We start from the raw sequence: 20,681 nt of genomic DNA, 5'->3' as shown, positions 1-20,681 counted from the left end.
TGTCTCAGAAAGAAAAACAGAAGGGCTAAAAGCATAACATTTAACATTTGTACCTTTCTCCACAGGAAAAGACCACTACCTTTTGCTTAGTAACTGTCATTTTATGACTAGGTAAGTTCTGAAGAGTTGACAACTTGTTTTGGAATATAGTAATCTAGTATTTCAGAATTCAAAAATATGTTAAATAACATTTAAATTATGGAAAGTTTCCATCTGAAAATAACTAATTTAGAGAAAATCCGTACTTATTCAATAACACCAATTCTTAATTACCATATGTCACATTCTGTGATTGACATTATGTCACCACAAAGAAAGGAACAAAGGTTTGATAATCATAGCATACTTAATAAGTTTACTGAAAACTGTACATCTCTTAAGATATACAAGTAATACAGTCTTGTATAGACCTCTGCAGTCAAGCAAGCAGTTAGTCTTTGATGTGCTCATAATTATGAAATATTTAGGATGTCTTTAGGGAAAGATGCCTATAGGTAGTAAGGTTTAGATCAAAACTGACATCATTACATAATAAAGGAGGAAAGGTGAAGTGAAGCCAAAAGTAGATTGGCAGGAATATATCTAAGTCAAACAAATAATATAACGCACCCTGTAATGCACAGTGTGGGAAGTTAAACAGTTGGCCGCAGTTTCAATTGTTTATAGAATTAAAAACTGCTTTTGTAGCTTCAGTTTAGAAGAATTTTGTATTTACAATAAGATATTTAAAGTATAAGAGCAAATCTTTACCTTCATCCATGTATCACCTCTTGGATAGAATTTTTATATATGTTTACAATGGTACCATGATTTTTAATTTTTAAAGTATTTTTAGAGACAGTCTTGCTCTGTAGTCAAGGCTAGAGTATAGTGGCCTGATCATAACTCCCTGTGACCTCAAACTCCTGGGCTCAAATGATGTTCTATCTCAGCTTCTCAAGTAGCTAGATTACAGGTGTTTGCCACCATGCCCAGCTAAATTTTTAATTTTTGTAGACATGAGGTCTCACTGTGCTGTCCAGGCTGGTCTCAAACTTCTGGGCTCAAGCAATCCTCCTGCCTCAGCCTCTGCAAGTGCTGGGATGACATGTGTGAGCCACTGCACCTAGGCTCATGACTTTAATGCCATTTTAGGAAGAAGATAACATAAAAAATCAAGCTTTTGAATGATTTTTAAAATGACGTGGTAATGTAGTGATGACATGTCTCTGGTAACAAATAGGAAGATAAATAATGATTCCAATTTTGTTAAATATATGCATAGAAAAAAGGGAATTAAATACACTAAAATAACTCTTTTTATCAGTTATCTCCAGGTAATAATATGAGTGATCTTTATCTTTTACATTCTTTATGTTACATTCTCTAACGTTACCCATTTAAGCATGAATAAGCTGTTATATCAGAATTTTAAAATACATTTTAAAAGGAGATGGCAACTTATAATGCTACAGCTTTTTTATAGCATAGTATCTGCAAGATCATATATGATAAATGTATTTGGAAATATAATGCATTTGGAAGGATTTCATAATATGCAAATTTGTAGACCGCCACATTAAGTACAGCTGGGATGTCTTTGAAAAGGATTTCTTTTATATTTTCATTTCTCTGCATATGAGGATTATATAAAAGAAGTTGTTTCTCCATGTTTTTCTTTTTCTAAATAATATTCTTCAAATAAGAAGTTAACCAGGAATGGTGTTGCACTCCTATAGTCCCAGCTACACAGGAAGCTGAGGCAGGAGGATTGCTTGTGCCTGGAAGTTTGAGGCTGCAGTGAGCTATGATGGCACCACTGCACTCTAGCCGTGGCAACAGAGTGAGACATTGTCTCTAAAAAATAAATAAATGCTATTCTTCAAATCTCAGTGTAACAGATGAACTGCTAGCTGTCCCCAAATGGCTTTTGCTTTTACAGTAACTGGTGTTTTGCTGGGTGCATAATCACCCCAGACTTTCTTATGGTTAGTGTAGCCTTAGGAACAGGTTCTGTCCAATGGGATATGTACAGAAGTGATATGTAACAACTCCTGGGTTGTAGCCTGAACAAGATAGGACTATGCCTGCCTCCTTTCTCCTCCTTTTGTAGGCTGGGATGCAAATCTTCAATGATGTAGATGAAGGCTTTACCCTAGAGATGACAAAGTAACACAACAGATAAGGCCTAGTAATCTAATACCAGCATGCCTTACCAGTCCTGGAACACGTCCCAGGATTGTTATACAAGAAGGAAAGAAAATTCTCTTGCTGAAGTTACTGGGTTTCATGGTCTCTTGTTTTACAGTAGCTTAGACTATTTCACTTCATAACCATATTGTACTGTAGACATATGTCAATCTGACTTCTCAGGCTTATGCTAGAAATGACACAATATAAAAATACAGTCTTATTTAAGGGAAAACTTATTGAATGGCCATCTCTATTACTTTCCTCACACAAATGGCTGGTGTGATAGAGTGTCTCATTGTGGTTTTGATTTGCATCTCTCTGATGGTTAGTGATGATTAGCATTTTTTCATGTTTCTTGGGGGCTTGTATGTCTTCTTTTGCATAGTTCATGTCCTTTGCCCACTTTTAATTGGGTTATTTTTTTCTTGTGATTTATTTAATTTTCTCAAAGATTCTGGATATTAGGCCTTTGTTGTATGCATAGTTTGTGAACATCTCCCATTTTGTAGACTGCCTGTTTACTTCATTGACAGTTTCTATTGCTGTGCTGAAGCTCTTTCATGAAAGCAGAAAACAAAAAAGAGCAGGAGTTGCTATTCTTAGATCATAGAAAACAGACTTTAAACCAGCAAGCATCAAAAAGGACAAAGAAGGGTATCATATAATGATAAAGTGTTCAATTTATCAGGAAGACTTAACTATCCTAAATGTATATACACCCAACACTGGAGCTCCCAAATTCATAAAACAAGTACTTCTAGACCTATGAAAAGACTAAGACAGCCGTACAATAATAATGGGGGACTTCGGGGGCTTCAACAGCACACTGACAGCATTAGACAGGTCATCAAGGCAGAAAAGTAACAAAGAACTTCTAGACTTCAACTCAACACTTGGCCAATTAGACCTAATAAACATCTACAGAATGCTCCATGCAACAACCACAGAATATACATTCTTCTTATCTGCACACACAACATATTCTAGGATTGACCACATAGGATTGACCACATGCTTGGCCATAAAGCCAAGTCTCAATAAATGAAAAAAAAAATTAAAATCATACCAAATGACACTCTTAGACCACAGTGCAATAAAAATAGAAATCAATATCAAAGGTCTCTCAAAACCACACAATTACATGGAAATTAAACAACTTACTCTTGAATTACTTTGGGCATTAAGGCAGAAATCAAATAATTTCTTGAAATTAATGAAAACAGAGACACAACTTACCGAAATCTCTGGGTGCAGTAAACACAGTATTAAGAGGAAAGTTTATAGTTAAACACCTACATCAAGAAGTTAGAAAAAGTTCAAATTAACAATCTAACATCACACATAGAGGAACAACAACCACAGCAAAAAACTAACCCCAAAGATAGCAGAAGAAAAGAAATAATATCAGAGCAAAACTGAACAAAATTGAGAGGCAAAAATCCATACAAAAGATCAATGAAACCAAAAGTTGGTTCTTTGAAAGGATAAATGATTGGTAGACTGCTAGCTTGGCTAGATTAACAACGAAAAAAAGAGAGATCCAAATAAGCACAATCCGAAATGACAAACATGACATTACAACTGATCCCATAAAAATATAAAAGATCCTTACAGATTATGATGAACACCTCTATGCACACAAACTGGAAAATCTAGAGGAAATGGATAAATTCCTGTAAACACACAACCTCCCACTACTGAGCCAGGAAGAAATTAAAACCCTAAACAGACCAATAACAAATTCCGAAATCAAATAAGTAATTTTTAGTAAGTCCAGCTATTTCTGAGGTACAGCCGCATTTCCCCTCTTTGCTGCTAGTATGTATCCCATGATTGCAGTGACGTATTCCCATTTTCACTTATTTTGAGATGGGTGTCGGTCAGTTATCCTTATTCACATAACTCACACGCCAAGTCCTATCTGCAACTTCTATCAGTGTGAAGTTGACTAGAGAGTTTAATCCATTACATTTAAAGCATAGGTTGAGCATCCTCAATCCAAAAATCCAAAATCTGAAGTGACCCAAAATCTCAAATTTTTTTGAGTGCCAATATTGATGGCATAAGTGGAAATTCTACATCTGACCGCCTGTGACAGGTGGCAATAAAAATGCATGCACGCACAGTTTATTAAATGTTCCCAAGGAAGAAAGACCTTCCCCCGCCCCCTCAGCTGTCATATCTTTTCCAGACACAGCTAGATGCCCTCACACAAGCACACCCACAAAGGTTAATAAAATGGCACAAGCGCAAGCCAGGTGTGCCAATGTCAGGTTCCCCATGATACCCTGCATAAGGCCAAGACCTATGTGTATTACTCACTGTGTCGTTTTGTGTATTCTCTGCTCTTTGTAAAGATATTCATGAAATGTCCAAATAGTCTATATTAAATAATTGTACGGGTAACAGTGATAAGAAAAAGAAGCAGCATTTATATTTATTGCACAGAAAGTCGAGCTTTTTGAGAAAAGGACAGTGGTGTAAGTGTAAAACATCTTGGAGAGCAGAAGGGTGTTGGAACAACCACTATAAATGACTTGTATAAACAGGAGGATAAACTGTTGTTTTATGCTAAAAGTGATTAAGTTAATGAAAAATAGAAAAACAATGCATGCCATCAAGCTAAAAATGAAGATTTTGATCATGTATTGAGTAGATCCATCAGTATTGCAGTGAACACATGCCACTTAATGGTATACTGATCATGAAACCAGCAAAGATCATGATGAACTAAAAATTGAAGGGAACTGTGGATATTCAATAAGCTGGTTGCAGAAATTTAAGGAAGATATGGCATTAAATTTTTATTATTACTTTTACTTATGGGCACATAATAGTTCTATATATTTATGGGTACATGTGATGTTCGATATAGGGATAAAATATGTAATAAATCAGGATAACTGGGGTATCCATCACCTTAGCACTTACTATTTTTCGTGTTAGGAACATTACAATTCTGCTTTCTTAGTTGTTTTAAAAATTTGTGGTGATAAAGCATCTGCTGATTATAAAGCAGTGGACAGATTCACTGACGAGTTCACTAAGGTCATCAGAAATAAAAATCTGACACCAGAACGAGTCTATAATATTGATGAAACATCACTGTTTTTGTTACTGCCCCAGGTGAGACAGCCCCTATATGAATTAAGGATACCAATGACAGAAGAACTCTGCTGAGATATGTTAATACAGCAGGCCCGCATAATTATAAACTTGCTATGATAGGCAAAAGTTTGCATCCTTGCTATTTTCCAGGAGTGAATTTCTCACCAGTCCATTATTATGCTAACAAAAAGGCATGGATCACCAGGGCCATCTTTCCTGGTCGGTTTCATAAACATTGTATACCAGTGGTTTGTGCTCACTGCAGGGAAGCTGGCCTGGGTGATGACTGCAAGATTTTGTTATTCCTTGATAACTTCTGCTCATCTTCCATCTGAAATTCTCATTAAAAAATGTTTATGCCATGTATTTTCCCCCAAGTGTGACTTCATTAATTCAGCCATGTGACCAGGGTGGGTATCCTTAGATCAATGAAGAGTAAATATAAAAACACTTTCTTAAAGAGCATCCTATCAGCAGTGAGCAGAAGCATGAGTGCAGAAGGTTTTCAAAAGGATGTTTAGCATGAAGGATGCCACATGTGCTGTTGCCAACACTTTGAACACATGATTAAAGACACAGTTGTGCATGACTGGCACAATCTCTGGCCTGTGATTACGTTAACTGATGATGATAAACAAGGTGGTGACTTTGAAGGATTCTGTATGTCAAGTGAGAGAAAAATGTCTGACCTCTTTACATATGCAACAAATATACCTTCAGAGTCCATCAGTAAGCTGGAAGAGATGGATATTGGAGTGGTTTTTAACATCACTAATGAGCCTCCAGTTGTTCATTCATTGACCAATGGTGAAATAGCCAAAATGGTTCTGAATCAAGGTGATTATGATAATAGTGATGATGAAACTGTTAACACTGCAGAAAAAGTGCCTGGAAGTGACACTGTGAAAATGTGTGATGGGCTTATTGAAAGACTAGAGCAGCATGAACAAGAAATCATGTCAGTTTATAAAACCAAAAAGAAATTTGTAAGACAAAAACCTTTGTTAATGAGGCAGATAACTCTAAAGGAAACATTTCAAAATGCCATCGAACAGGATTCCTTCTTATCCCTAGATGACCCACTTCCGGATTCTTTAACTGCTGCTGCTGTTTTTCTCACCCAGAAAAATAAAATGCCCTATGCAGTAATCTTTTACTCAGAACACAACATTGTAGGTAGAGGCAGAAAGCTTGCCATTGTTTGTTGTTGCTGTTGTGTAACAGCTGATAACAGGTATTCTGATGATGCTACTGTACTACTTAGTTATCCTGAACACATTTTTTTACTGTAGTAATGGTATGTCACATGTTTACTCTTAAGTACTTATGAATGAATGTGTAAGAAAATGACTGCTTATTGGTAGCATATAAATTCAGTCAGGAATGATGGTGATGCCAAACAATTACAGATTGTCCACATGGGTGGCTCAGACAGTGACACCTTTACATTCCATTGGTTCAATGTAGACAGCTTTGTTGCATGCACAAAATTATCAAAAATATTATATAAAATTGCCTTCAGGCTATGTGTGTAAGGTGTTTTGTGTTTAGACCTGGGTACCATCCTCAAGATATCTCAGTATGTACCTGCAAATATTCCAAAATTGAAAAAAAAAAAAAACCACCACCAAACAAACCCCAAATCCAAAACACTTCTGGTCACAAGCATTTCAGACAGTGAACAGTTAACCTGTAATTACTGAGAGAAGGACTTATGTCTTAGAGCTGTTTTTTGTTTGTTTTGTTTTGTTTTTTACATATAGGCTTTTTGTTACTCATTTCCTCCATTGCTGCCTTCTTTTGTTTTTAGTTGTGACAAGTTTTGATTCCCTTCTCATTTCCTTTTGTACACACTCGATAGTTATTTTCTCTGTGGTTATCATGGGAATTATGTATAACATTCTAAAGTTACAACAATCTAATTTAAATTGATATCAAGTTAACCTCAAGTGTATACAAAAACTCTTATAAAGCATTGTCACTTCCCCTACTTTGTTATTCATGTCACAAATTACATCTTTATATATTGTGTACCTACTAAAGAGCTTTATAATTATTTTTATGCCTTTGTGTTTTAATTCAGGTTGATAATAATAAGTAGAGTTACAAACTAAAATTATAATAATACTGATTTTTATATTTGACTGCCCAGTCTTCCTGGACATATAATTCTTGGTTAATCTTTATTTTTCTTCTAGCACTTTAATTATACCTTCTGGCCTCCAAAGCTTCTGCTGAGAAGTCAGAATCCCTCATTATTGAGAATCCCTTGCATATGATGAGTTTATTCTCTCTTGCTGCTTGCAGATTCTCTTTCAACAATTTGATTATAAGGTATCCTTTGGGTTGATTCTACTTGAAGTTCATTGAGCATCTTACATTTGTGGATCCATGTATTTCCTAAAATTTGGGAGGGTTTTGGTCATTATTTCTTCATATCATCCTTCTGATCCTTTCTCTGTTCAATGAGCATCTTGGATTTGTGGATCCATGTATTTCCTAAAATTTGGGAGGGTTTTGGTCATTATTTCTTCACATAATCTTTCTGATCCTTTCTCTCTTCCCCTTCTGGGACTCCCATAATGTATATATTGGTATATTTGATGATGTCCCATAAATCTCATAGGTTTAGTTCACTTTTCATAATTCTTCTTGGTCCTTAGAATTGATAATTTCAAATATCATATCATAAAGTTGGCTGATTTTTTTTCTTCTGCCTACTCAAACCTTGAACTTCTCTAGTAAATTTTTAAATTCAGTTATTGGACTTTTCAGTTGCTTCAGGATTTGTTTGGTTCCTTTTTATAATTTTTCTTTTTTGATATTTTCATTTTGTTCTTATGTGTTTTTTTTTTAATATTCTTTAGTTCTTTGTATGGTTTCCTTTCACTCTTTGAACATATTTAAGGCAGCTGTTTTAAAGACTTTGCCTAGTTAGTAAGATGTCTGTGCCTTCTCAGGTTTGATTTCTACCAGTTAATTTTGCTCCTTTGAATAGGCCATGTTTTCCTGTTTCTTTGTATGCCTTGTGGGGTGTGTGTGTGTGTGTGAAACTGGGCATTTGAAAAAGCCATCTTTCCCGGTCTTTGCAGACTAGCTGTGTGCTGGGACAGTCCCACTAATTAGCTAGGTTTGCTCTGAGCATAGGAATTGGCCTGAGGTAAAAGCTTATGGTCTTGTCAGGTCTTTTCTGAAATGTGTGTTGACTGGGCCTGTGTGTGGCTTTCTCAATTCCCCTGTATACATGGCTGCTTTTGAATGCCTTAATTTCTGTAAGAAAATGGCCTGTTGCATGGCAACAGTGATGTCATCTTGAAGCAAAACTGACATGATGATGGATGTTTGACTCCTACATACCAAGGTGTTCTGCAGCAAGTTCTTTAGACAATGCCTGTAGCATAGATAATCCCTAATAAAGATGTTTTATCTAGCCTCTACAGTGATCATGGGTTTTGGCAATATAACCCCTCATGAGAATGCTTATTTAATCTCTCCAGTTTTGTCAAGAAAGTCTGAGACATTACCAGCTGCACATGTCTTTACCTCTGATTTTTTATGTTAACTGTGGGGTAACAAGGACAAAGAGCTTCCTATTCTGAAATTTGGCTGTATGTCACTCAGAGTGTGGAACTGAAAGAAGGAAGAGGCTGAGGGGAGAGGAATTTTCCAGGTATGGTAGTCTTCCTTTATCCATGGGGTATATGTTCAAAGACCCCCAGTGAATGCTTGAAATAGCAGATATTACCGAATCTGATGGCTGTCAATTCGAACACCTTTCTGTTTGTGTCTTTCACCTGCAAATTTAATGACTTCCATCGTAGCTAAGCACTTATCACACACTGTGGCTGTAACTTTTGCAGTTTGAGGTGCAACAGCACAACTCATGAATTTCTGTTTCCTTCTTCACAATGTCATGGATAGAGGATTCATATGTAATGTACCATAGATCTTAGCAAGCTCCGCATATGATATATTTCGTTATTAAGTTGAGAACTTTCACCTTTTTACTCACTGAGAGCACCATAAGATGCATCTCTTTGGTATATCTGAATTGCCAGCATCACTACTTTTGTGCTTTGGAGTCATTATTAAGTAAAATACAGGTTGCGTGAATACAAGCAGTGCTACACCATTACAGTCCATCTTTTAACCAAGATGGCTGCTAAGTGACTTATGGGCAGGTGGCATATACAGTGTGGGTACACTGGACAAAGGGATTCACATCCTGGACAAAACAAAAAAGGACAGTGTGAGATTTCATCACACTACTCAACAGTGCACGATTTAAAAATTATGAATTATCTATTTCTGGAATTTTCCATATAATATTTTTGGGCTGTGGTTGACTGCAGGTAATTGATACCACAGAAAGGAAATTAGCAGATAAGGGGAGACTACTATAATAACAGTATAAATATCTGAGTTCTTTACCTCAATTGAATGATTATTATTATTTTAATAGCTAGTACCATCATGCTAAGCCTATTAGCAAGGATAAAGATTTACAGCTGTGCAATTAAGCTATAAGTTTCCCCATGTGAATTATAAAAATCTCAAGTTCTGTGAATTTATAGCTCTTGCCTGGAACGATGAGAAAGATGAGGGTTGTATGGTCAAAATTTTTGGAAATGTTAAGATAAACAAATAGTTAAGTTTGTGATTTCTGAGAACATTTCATGTACACCAGAAATTTTTAAAGAAATTAGTTTGTCTTAATATATCCTTCAAGTATTTAGCCATATATATTTTATTTTACTGAGTGTTTTATGGCACTATTATATTAAGGAGTTCAATCTGGGAACTATATCCATAGAAAACTGATTAGAATTGCTATAGAGCACTGGCTCTCAATTTTTTGCAATTTATGGAGCATTTCCACTGTAACCTCATTTCATTGCCTATACAAAAAAGATCTCTCCAAAGTTTATAGAACTAAATGCCTGCACCAAAAAGTTAGAAAGATCTCAGATTAACAATCTAACATCACACCTAGAGGAACTAGAAAAACAAGAATAAACTAACCCCAAAGATAGCAGAAGAAATGAAGTAACTAATATCAGAGCAGAACTAAACGAACTTGAGATCCAAAAATCCATACAAAGAATGAACGACACCAAAAGTTTATACTTTGAAAGGATAAACAGGTATGATAGACCACTCATTTGATAACAAAGGAAAAAAGGATGATCTAAATAAGCACAATCAGAAATGACAAAGGTAATATTATCAGTGATCCCACAGATATACAAAAGATCCTTAGAAACTAATACAAACATCTGAATGCACATGAACTAGAAAATGTAGAGGAAATAGATAAATTCCTGGAAACACACAACCTCCCAAGATTGAGCCAGAAAGAAAGTGAAACCCTGAACAGAACAATAAACAAGTTATGAAATTCAATCAATAATAAAAAGCCTACCTTTTTTTTTTTTTTTTTTTGAGACAGAGTCTCGCTCTGTCGTCGAGGCTGGAGTGCAGTGGCATGATCTCGGCTCACTGCAATCTCCGCCTCCTGGGTTCACGCCATTCTCCTGCCTCAGCCTCCCAGGTAGCTGGGACTACAGTCACTCACCATCATGCCTGGCTAATTTTTTGTATTTTTAGTAGAGACGGGGTTTCACCGTGTTAGCCAGGATGGTCTCGATCTCCTGACCTCATGATCTGCCCGCCTCGGCCTCCCAAAGTGCTGGGATTACAGGCATGAGCCACCGTGCCTAGCCAGAAAGCCTATCAATTTTTAAAAAGCCCCGGACCAGATGGATTTGCAGCTGAATTATACTAGATGTATAAAGAAGAACTTGTACCAGTCCTACTGAAACTATTCCAAAAATCAGGTAGGAGGGAACTCCTTCATAACTCATTCTATGAAGCCAGAACCACTCTGATACCAAAACCTGGCAAAGACACAATGAAAAAAGAAAACCACAGGCCAATATGCCTGATGAACATAAATGCAAAAATCCTCAACAAAATTCTAACACATTGAATCCAGCAGCAAATCAAAAAGTTAATTCACCATGATCAAGCAGGCTTTACCCTTGGGATGCAAGGTTGGTTCAACATATGCAGATCAATAAGCGTGATTCACCACATGAACAGAATTAAAAACAAAAACCATATGATTATCTCAATACACATGGAAAAAACCTTTGATAAAATCCAACATCCTCCTTGATAAAAAACCCTCAACAAGCTAGGCATAGAAGGAACAGACCTCAAAGTAAGAGCCATCTATGACAAACCCATAGCCAACATCATACTAAATGGCAAAAGCTGGAAGCATTCCCCTTAAGAACAGGAATAAGACAAAGATGCCCACACTCATCATTCCTGTTCAAAAAAGTACTGGAAGTCCTAGCCAGAGAAATCAGGAGAAGAGAAAGAAATGAAAGGCATCCAAATAGGAAAAGATTATCTCTCTTTGCTGATGATATGATTCTGTACACAGAAAACCCTAAGGACTTCACCAGAAGACTCCTAGACCTGATAAATGACTTCTGTAAAGTTTTGGATACAAAAATCAACAGAAAAATCAGTGCCATTTCTGTATACTAATAACATTCAAGCTGAGAGCCAAGTCAAGAACATAATCCCACTTACAATATCAATACACAAACAAAATAAAATACACAGGAATACACCTAACCAAGGAAGTGAATGAACTACAAAATACCGCTGAAAGAAATCACAGACGACACCAACAAATGGAAAAACTTCCACGTGCCTGGATTGGAAAAATCAATATCATTAAAATGTCCATACTGCCCAAAGCAATCTATGGATTCAACTCTGTATCTATCAAACTACCAAGGTCATTTTTCATAGAAATAGAACAAAAACCATTCTAAAATTCATATGGAACCAAAAAAGAGCCCAGATAACCAAAGCAATCCTAAGCATGAAGAACAGAGCTGGAGGGATCACCATTACCCAACTTTAAACTATACTACAAGTCTGCAGTAACCAAAACAACATAGTAGTAGTACAAAAACAGACACAGAGACCAATGTAACAAAATAGAGAACACTGAAATAAAGCCACACATCTACAGGCATCTGATCTTCAACAGTCAAGAAAAGAAGTTGGGAAAGGACTCCCTATCCAATAAATGGTTCTGGAATAGCTTGCTAGCCATATCTTTTCACCATATACAAAAATTAACTTAAGATTAATTAAATAATTAAATGTATGACCTCATACCATATAAGAATCCTAGAAGAAAACCTAGGAAATGTCCTTCTGGACATTGGCCTGGGTAAAAAATTTATGATTAAGTAAGTCCTCAAAAATAAATGCAACAATAACAAAAATTGACAAGTGGGGCCCAATTAAACCAAAGAGCTTCTGCACATCAAAAAAACTATCAACAAAGTAAACAGACAGCCTACAGAATGAGAGAAAATATTTGCAAACTATGCTATGCATTTAACAAAGGACTAATAAGCAGAATCTATGAAGAACTTGAAATCAACAAGATAAAAACAAATAAGTCCATTAAAAAGCATGCAAATGACATGAACAATCATTACTCAAAAGCAGACATACAAGCAGTCAACAAACATGAAAAAATGCTCAATGTCACTAATCAAAGCGATGCAGATCAAAACCACAATGAGATACCATCTCACACCAGTCAGAATGGCTTTTGTTAAAAAGTCAGAAAATAACATATGCTGTGAGGTTGTGGAGAAAAGGGAATGCTTATACACTGCTGGTGGGAATGTAAATTAATTCAGCCACTGTGGAAAACAGTCTGGAGATTTCTCAAAAACTGAGAACTATCATTCAACCCGTTGATCCCATTCCTGGGTATATACCCAAAGGAAAATAAATTGTTTTGCCAAAAAGACACATGCACTTGTATGTTCATCACAGCACTACTCACAATAGCAAAGACATGGAGTCAACCTAGGAACCCATCAATGATGGATTGAATAAAGAAAATGTAGTATATATACACCATGGAAAACTATACAGCCATAAAAAAGACTGAAATAACATCCTTTGCAGCAACATAGTTGTAGCTGGAAGCCATTATTGTAAGTGAATTAACTCAGTAATAGAAAACCAAATACCACATATTCTCATATGTAAGTGGGAGTAAAGCGTTAGGTACACATGGACATACAGATGGGAATAATAAACACTGGGGACTAATAGAAGGGCAAGGAGCAAGGGCTGAAAAACTACTTCTTGGGTACTATTGCTTACTACCTGGGTGATGGGGATCATTCATACCCCAAATCTTAGCATCATGCAATATACCCATGTAACAAACCTGCACATATGCCCCCTGAATCTAAAATAAAAGTTGAAATTATTAAAGAAAAAAACTTCTAAAAAATTCACCAATACAGTAGTTTCTCCTTTAGAGATAATTTGGGAGGACCAAATAAGGTAATGTTTGTCACAGTACTTAACATAGGACACTATATTAATATAAACTTTAAAAATTAAACTTTTAAAGATAATTATATATTAATATGCAGTTCTAAGAAATAATGGAGAAGTCCCATGTCTCTTTTATCCAGTTTCTTCCAATGATAATATTTTACAAAAATTTAATACAATGTTACAACCAAAATATTCACATTAATACAGTCAAGATTAATGTAAAATTTTTAAGTTGTAGGAAGTGTTACATATGCCATATATAAAGAGCTGGATCATAAAGTACTATTACATGTTCAAATGTATCCTTTCTAGAATGTTTGACATTTAGGCATTAGGTCAAAATAATCTAGATATCAAAACTAGGCAGAGATATTGAAGCAAAACCATGAGTCTGTAAGTCTGATCCCTCATGAATGTAAATGCCAACATTTAAAAATAGTAAATGAAATGCAGGAATATGTAAAAATACATCATCACAATTAAGAAGTATTTATTCTGGAACGTAAGGTTAGTTTGCCATTTGAAAATCAATGCAATTCACGATATTAATAGAACAAAGGAGAAAGATCATGATAATCTTGATAGGCACAGGAGAAGTATTCGATAAAATTCAATACCTATTCATGATAGAAACTCTTAGCAAACTAGTTACTGAAGGGAACTTTATTAATATGAATAAAAGGTTTATTAAAAACCTGGGGAAAACTTTATGCTAACTGGTGAATTATTGAAAGCTTTCCCTAAGAATCAAGAAATAGAAAATAATGCCGGTCACAACTTCTACTTATCTTTATACTAGAGCTTCTAGTCAGTGCAATAATAAGGAAAGAGAAGTAAAAAGCATAAGAACTAGAAAGGAAGGAATTAAAATGTCCTTATTTGCTGATATGGTTTGGATGTTTGTCCCCTCCAACTCTCATATTGAAATGTAATCCCCCATGTTGGAGGTAGGGCCTCATGGGAGGTGTTTGGGTCATGAAGGCAGATCCCTCTTACATGGCTTGGTGCCCTCCCCATGGTAAGAACTGAGTTCTTGCTCTGTTAGTTCACATGAGAGCTAGTTGTTTACAGGAGCCTGGGTCCTCCTCCTCTCTCTGTTTCTTCCTCTCTTACCATGTGATATGGCATCTCCCCCTTTACCTTCTACCATGATTTGAAGCTTCCTGAGGCCTCACCAGGTGCAGATGCCAGCACCATACTTCTCATATAGCCTGAAGAACCTTGAACCAAAATAAACCTTTTTTCTTTATAAATTACTCAGTCTCAGGTATTCCTTTATAGCAATGCAAAGAGACGAACACATTTCCAGACGACATGATGTGGATGCAGAAAATTCAAAAGAATTTACTAACTGTTGGCATTAATAAGCAAATTTATCACTTATTGCTAGATATAAGGTCAATATATACAACAGTCAATTGTATATATACCAGAAATAAAACAGAAAATGAAATTTAAAAATAAGATTACCACATACAAAGGAGAAAAAGAAATACTTAAATCTAAAGGAAGATGTGGAAGACCACTACTATGAAAACTACAAAACATTTTTCATAAGAAATAGAGAAGACCTAAATAAATGGAGGGATAGATCATATTCATGGATTGGAAAACAATATTATAAAGAAATAAATTCAGCCCAAATGTATCTATGAATTAAATGAGATTCTAACCAGAATTTCAGCCCCCACTGTTTTTGTTTCTTTTTTTTCCTTGAGTGAGTCAGGGTATAAGCTGATTTTGAGATTTATATGGAAGGATAGCCAAGTCTATCTTAAAGAACAAAGCTGGGCAATTTTCACTACTAAATAATAACATTGACAGCCAGAGTTGCTTAAAGCAGTGAGATATTTGTGCAAGTATAGACAAACAGAGTAATAAAATAGAACATGGTCCAGAAACAGCCTATATATTATACTGTCACATATACAAAATTACAATACCTTTTCCACCGGAATGGCTAAAATGAAAAAGAGAGACAATATCAAGCATCATTGAGGATGGCCAAAACTGGAACTCTTACATACTGCTGGTGAGAAGGGAAATTGTTAACAACTACTTTGGAAAACTGGAAGTAGCTACTAAGGCTGCATATCCTACGTCACAGGAATTCAACTTCTAAGCACAGTCAAACAGATCTGCCTACCTATGTCCATTAAAAGACATACACAAGAATGTTCATAGCAACACTATTCACATTAGCCCCAAACTTGAAACAACCCAAATATCCATCTAAAGTAGAATAAATTGAAGTACATTCATGCATTGGAATATTGTTATACAGCAAGAAGAGTGGAAGAATTATAACTATATGCAACATATGAAAGATTCTCAGATTCATAATGTTGAATAAAAGGAGCCAAATACAAAAGAATATAGGTATGAATCCATTTAAGTTTGAAAAAAGGCAAAATTAGTCTATAATGTTACAAATCTGGACAGTTGGGCTGAGATTATAGCATCTCGAAGTGGGTATAGGAAGGCTTCTGGGGTCCTGGTAACATATGTTACTTGGTCAGGATACTGTTTACAAGGATGTGTTCACTTTGTGAAATTCATTGTCACATGCTTATGTTTTGTGCACTTTTCTGTATGCATGTTAGACTTCAATAAAAAGTTTTAAAAATTACCAAATTGTTCAGATTATCATCATCCAGCTTTTCCTTTGGCGCCTCTTGCTTTTAACTATGGTGACAGTATTTATGTCTGATGCTTTTTTACAGACTTTCCCATGTAAATGGAACTACTCTTTTGCTATCTCACATAATTTGGCTCCTTGCTTGCATCAAAGAACCACTTTGAAAGCCAAAAATTTAATAACTTTCAGCTTTGGGATAAGTTTAAGAGAATAATTGAATTAAATTGAGGGAATTTGAAAGAAAATTAGCTTTCCCCAGCATGATGTGGGCTGCAAAAAAGAACTAGGTAGAGACCATGATGAGGAAACAAGAAATTCTTTGTTAATTCCATTCGGAATTATGAGTGAGAATCACCCAGTTTTCTGCAGCAAAACTAGAGTAGAACATTCATGTAATAGGGCAACCTCTTGAAAGTTACTGATGTTATTTAATAGTATCTTTGTCAAAACATAGTAATCTAGGTCAAAGGCTGAGGCCTGAGACAAGGCTGAGAAAAGGGAAGTCACAGGGTATCAGTGAAAATATATTTGCTAGAAATGACGCAGGGCTCAAAGTGGGTACACTAAGCTTTCTGGCTAGGAATTATCCGCTGGCCACAGTAACCTCATCAGAGAATACACAGGAAATGAGATGCATTTTGGTGAACTGGGGAGTTTCTTCATTTTGCTGAAATTTTGTGATAATCTCTTCACATTCTCTTTCACTCTTACTAGTTTTAAATAGCTTTAAAATGCAAAGATGGCCCTCATTATATCTGATACCCTGGAATAAAAGGCAGGGTACAGGACAACTAAGGAAAATTCCCAGAAAATTGGCTAGGACTTAACTTCCTGCTTTGTTTTCCTAAATGGCTAGAGGGATAGGGATGGAGGATATTTCCCCATCATATAACGTCATCATTCCTATAAACATGGTATGCTTTCATCATTTAGTTAGAAGTGACTTCTCATAGCAAATATAAATTGTACTTACTTCACAGAGTTGTGGTGAAAATTAGTTATCTGTAACTTAACATTCAATAAATATTAGGTGCTATTATTAGTAGTAGTACACACATTAATATCCCTCCCTAGAAAGTAACAAGATATAGTGATAGGTCAATTACAGTTATTCTTATCCAATACTGCATTAATAGTGAGTATTCCCTATCCATTAGAAACAGAGATATGAAAGTGGTCTAATCAATCTGGAACTCTTTCAGGATGGGGGAAGGAGAATGGGATTATCTTGCTAGTACCTGTCAGCCCTGGTATTCAGGTTTAGAGCTACCCTGCTGGAATGGCTTTGAGTCCTTCAGTACCACCTTGAAGATTAGATCTATGTGGTGGCATCAGAGAGAAGCTGACAATTGGTCCCTTTGGCTGCAAGCAGCATTACAAAAACAAAGCACAAGATCTGTCAATGGAAAGGCTTGTATAAGATTTTTCAAGCACTTACAAAGTGGAAATCGCTTTAAAACTTATTTGTTTCAGAGGAGTTCCACAGAAAAATGAATTCTAGTACAATCCTGAGGGTTCTTTGCCTACTTTAGGAATAATAAATACTCAGGAAGAAAAGGAATTGGATTTGTAAGTATCAATATTGCTCAATTTAGCAGCATTAGATAAACTGAGTTTTAAAAAAAGATGTTAGCGTTGATATTACAATACTTTTTATAAACTTTCATTTTTTATGTTATAAAATTTAAATGGACTTTCAAATTCATTCTAAGGCTTCTGATCTGTCTTCTTCAGAATACTATGGTTTAAAATGATTCTAGCAGCTTCTAAACAAAAACAATCACCCATCAAACCCAAAATCTCATATGAAATACTTTGCCTGATATAGGAGAGAATTCTTTTGAGAAATGACATGTCTGTGTATAAATAAAGGATTATATAAATTTCTGTGTTGGTTAATTTTAGTAACAGCACTATGATAATACTAAGCTCTTTCTCCCAAAATCTTATGAAAAGAATATCCTTTTGACTTTTTGCTAAATGATGACTATAGTAATCACTGATTAGAAATTTTCACATAAACACAATTCCAACTTGTGTATCAACATTGTGCTGTTTGTCAAAGCTTGATTCTTCTTTTTATAAGGCACTGTCTTTACAAACAAAGTAATTCAAATTAACCATCCATGTCCTCCAAACATAAATAGAAATGATACTAACTATTGATTAAAATAAAAAGCACTTAAAAACAGCGTTAATTCTTACCAACCCCAGAGGTTATTGATTCTGCATCAATGTCACTAGCTCTTTTTCTTGCCACTTCAGCTAGTGCCAATTCACCTTTATCTAGTGCAAGGTAATGAATATCCTGAGGAAATAAAGCAAAATAAAAGATTGATTCAAAATGAACCTTGCCCAAGTTACAAGGAGGATTTTGAAGGAAACTTATTGTCCAGATTACAAAATAGAAACAGTTTGTAAATATTCTTTTCTGTATTTTAAGTTTCTTAGTTTTCTAGTATAAGCAAATTTTTCTGAATTGGAGATCACAGCTATAACTAAAGGCAAGTATTTAAATAAATTATTTTAAGCTGTGAGGGAAAATACAAGTTTTTAATAAAGTGTTTGACATAGTTTTGTCAGGGAATAAAAATGTTAATTGCTATTTTTCTTTGGTAAGACATTAATATCCAAGAGTGTGTCTTCAAATTTTAATTGTATATTACGCTAAGCACGATACAAGGGATACTAAACAGATTTGTTGCTGCATATGGCATATATTTGTTATTATTAATATTACTAGTATTTTGAACTCAAATAATTAGTACCGACTAATTGCTGGGCACTGTTTTGGAGTATGGCGATCAATTATAATACCATATCTCAGAAAGCTGTATGCCCAGTGGGGAGAGAGACCACTGTAAACCAATAGTTAATTACAAAAAAGTATGATAGATTTTATAGCACATATGTGCAGAGTGCTGTGGAGCCAAAGAGGAGGAACTGATCTCTGATGGTAGTCTTGAAGGGTGAATAAGAGTTACTATAAGAGGGGGAAAATGGAGAAAAGGTGACTGACAGGGAATGAATGACATCTGGTGCAGATATGCAGAGAAGCTTGAGAAAACACAACTCTCTCTGACAATGGCAGATCTTTCGATATGGAAGGAGTGTTGGATGTGTGGGAGAAAGCAGTGAAAAATAATACTGAACAAGTGGAGCCACTAAAAAGGATTTAGATCTCTTTTTGCTACGCGGAATGATTGTTGGAATGAAAATTTTATTGAAATAAAAATGGGAAAAGAATATGAACAACCAGTTTACAGTGAAGAAATAAATATAAATGGCTTATCATTAAAAGATATGTGACCTTCTGCAAATAAATGCAAGCTGAAAAATGTAATTTCAAATTGGATAAATCTTTAAAAGTAAATAATAATTACAGGTTGCAAAGTTTTGGGAAAACAGGCATGTAACATTTACTGGGAATATAATTGGTTAAGACTTTATTTATTAATTTATTTTTTGAGACAGAGTCTCACTCTGTTGCCAGGCTGGAGTGCAGTGGCATGATCTCAGCTCACTGAAACCTCTGCCTCTTCAGTTCAAGTGATTCTCTTGCCTCTGCCTCTTGAGTAGCCGGGATTACAGGCACGCACCACCACGCCTGGCTAGCTTTTGTATTTTTAGTAGAGACGGGGTTTCAACATGATGATCAGGCTAGTCTCGAACTCCTGACCTTGTGATCTGCCCGCCTCGGCCTCCAAAAGTGCTGGGATTACAGGCGTGAGCCACCAGCACCCGGCCGGTAAAGACTTTATAGAGCCAAGGATCAGTAAGCTATGGCCCATGGGCCAAATCTAGCCTGCTTTTGATACAGTCCTCAAGTTAAGAATGGTTTTTACATTTTTAATGGTTGGAAGAACTGTGCTCAATCACTGCTATTGAATGCTGAGTGGCTTTGAAATTAGCTTTTGCTGCAGATTTGAAAAGGTTTCAAGCTAAAGCTACAATGTAAAACAGTGCTTATATGTGAAACATACTGTGATAAAGTCATTTCATTTCAACGAGAACATTGTTTGAATTGCAAGTAATGTCAGGCTGCATCACATACTTCCTGCACTGTCGAAAGGTTTTTTTTTTTCTGTTTTTTTTTTTTTTAATCTCCATTCCTACACAAATTTTCAGCAATATATTTTCTGATTTCAAACTACAGCAGTGTTTTTCAGACCTTGATGCAAGTGCAAAGGAAATTTACATATTCCAAAATCCATTTAACTGTGCAATTGAGGAACTTTAATTGGAAGTGATTTGCAATGTAATGACATGCTAAAAGGCATTCTAGCCTTTTAGCTAATAGAATTCTAAAAATGCCTGCCAGTCTGTTGAATATACTCAATTAAAAGCATATACTCATGGATTGATA

General features: G+C 35.5%; 1 protein-coding gene across 21 annotated transcripts in view; it reads right to left on the bottom strand.

Annotated features, from left to right (window-relative positions):
- The window catches only part of WDPCP (WD repeat containing planar cell polarity effector), a 729,520-nt gene that overhangs the window by 137,750 nt on the left and 571,089 nt on the right, over positions 1-20,681 (bottom strand). For 18 of the 21 annotated variants that reach the window (XM_054678456.2, XM_063789783.1, XM_001163097.7 and 15 more), the window contains one exon: positions 18,521-18,623. In XM_054678456.2, coding sequence (XP_054534431.1) covers positions 18,521-18,623 — 103 coding nt within the window. The remainder of the gene's footprint in view (positions 1-18,520; positions 18,624-20,681) is intronic. The other 3 variants (XR_010149488.1, XR_010149489.1, XR_010149490.1) reach the window with 1 other exon arrangement.

The sequence above is a fragment of the Pan troglodytes genome, chromosome 12 (assembly GCF_028858775.2).
Source record: "Pan troglodytes isolate AG18354 chromosome 12, NHGRI_mPanTro3-v2.0_pri, whole genome shotgun sequence".
Taxonomy (NCBI): Eukaryota; Metazoa; Chordata; class Mammalia; order Primates; family Hominidae; genus Pan; species Pan troglodytes.
The sequence above is the reverse complement of the archived record's forward strand: the minus strand, read 5'-3'. Positions and strand labels throughout refer to the sequence as shown.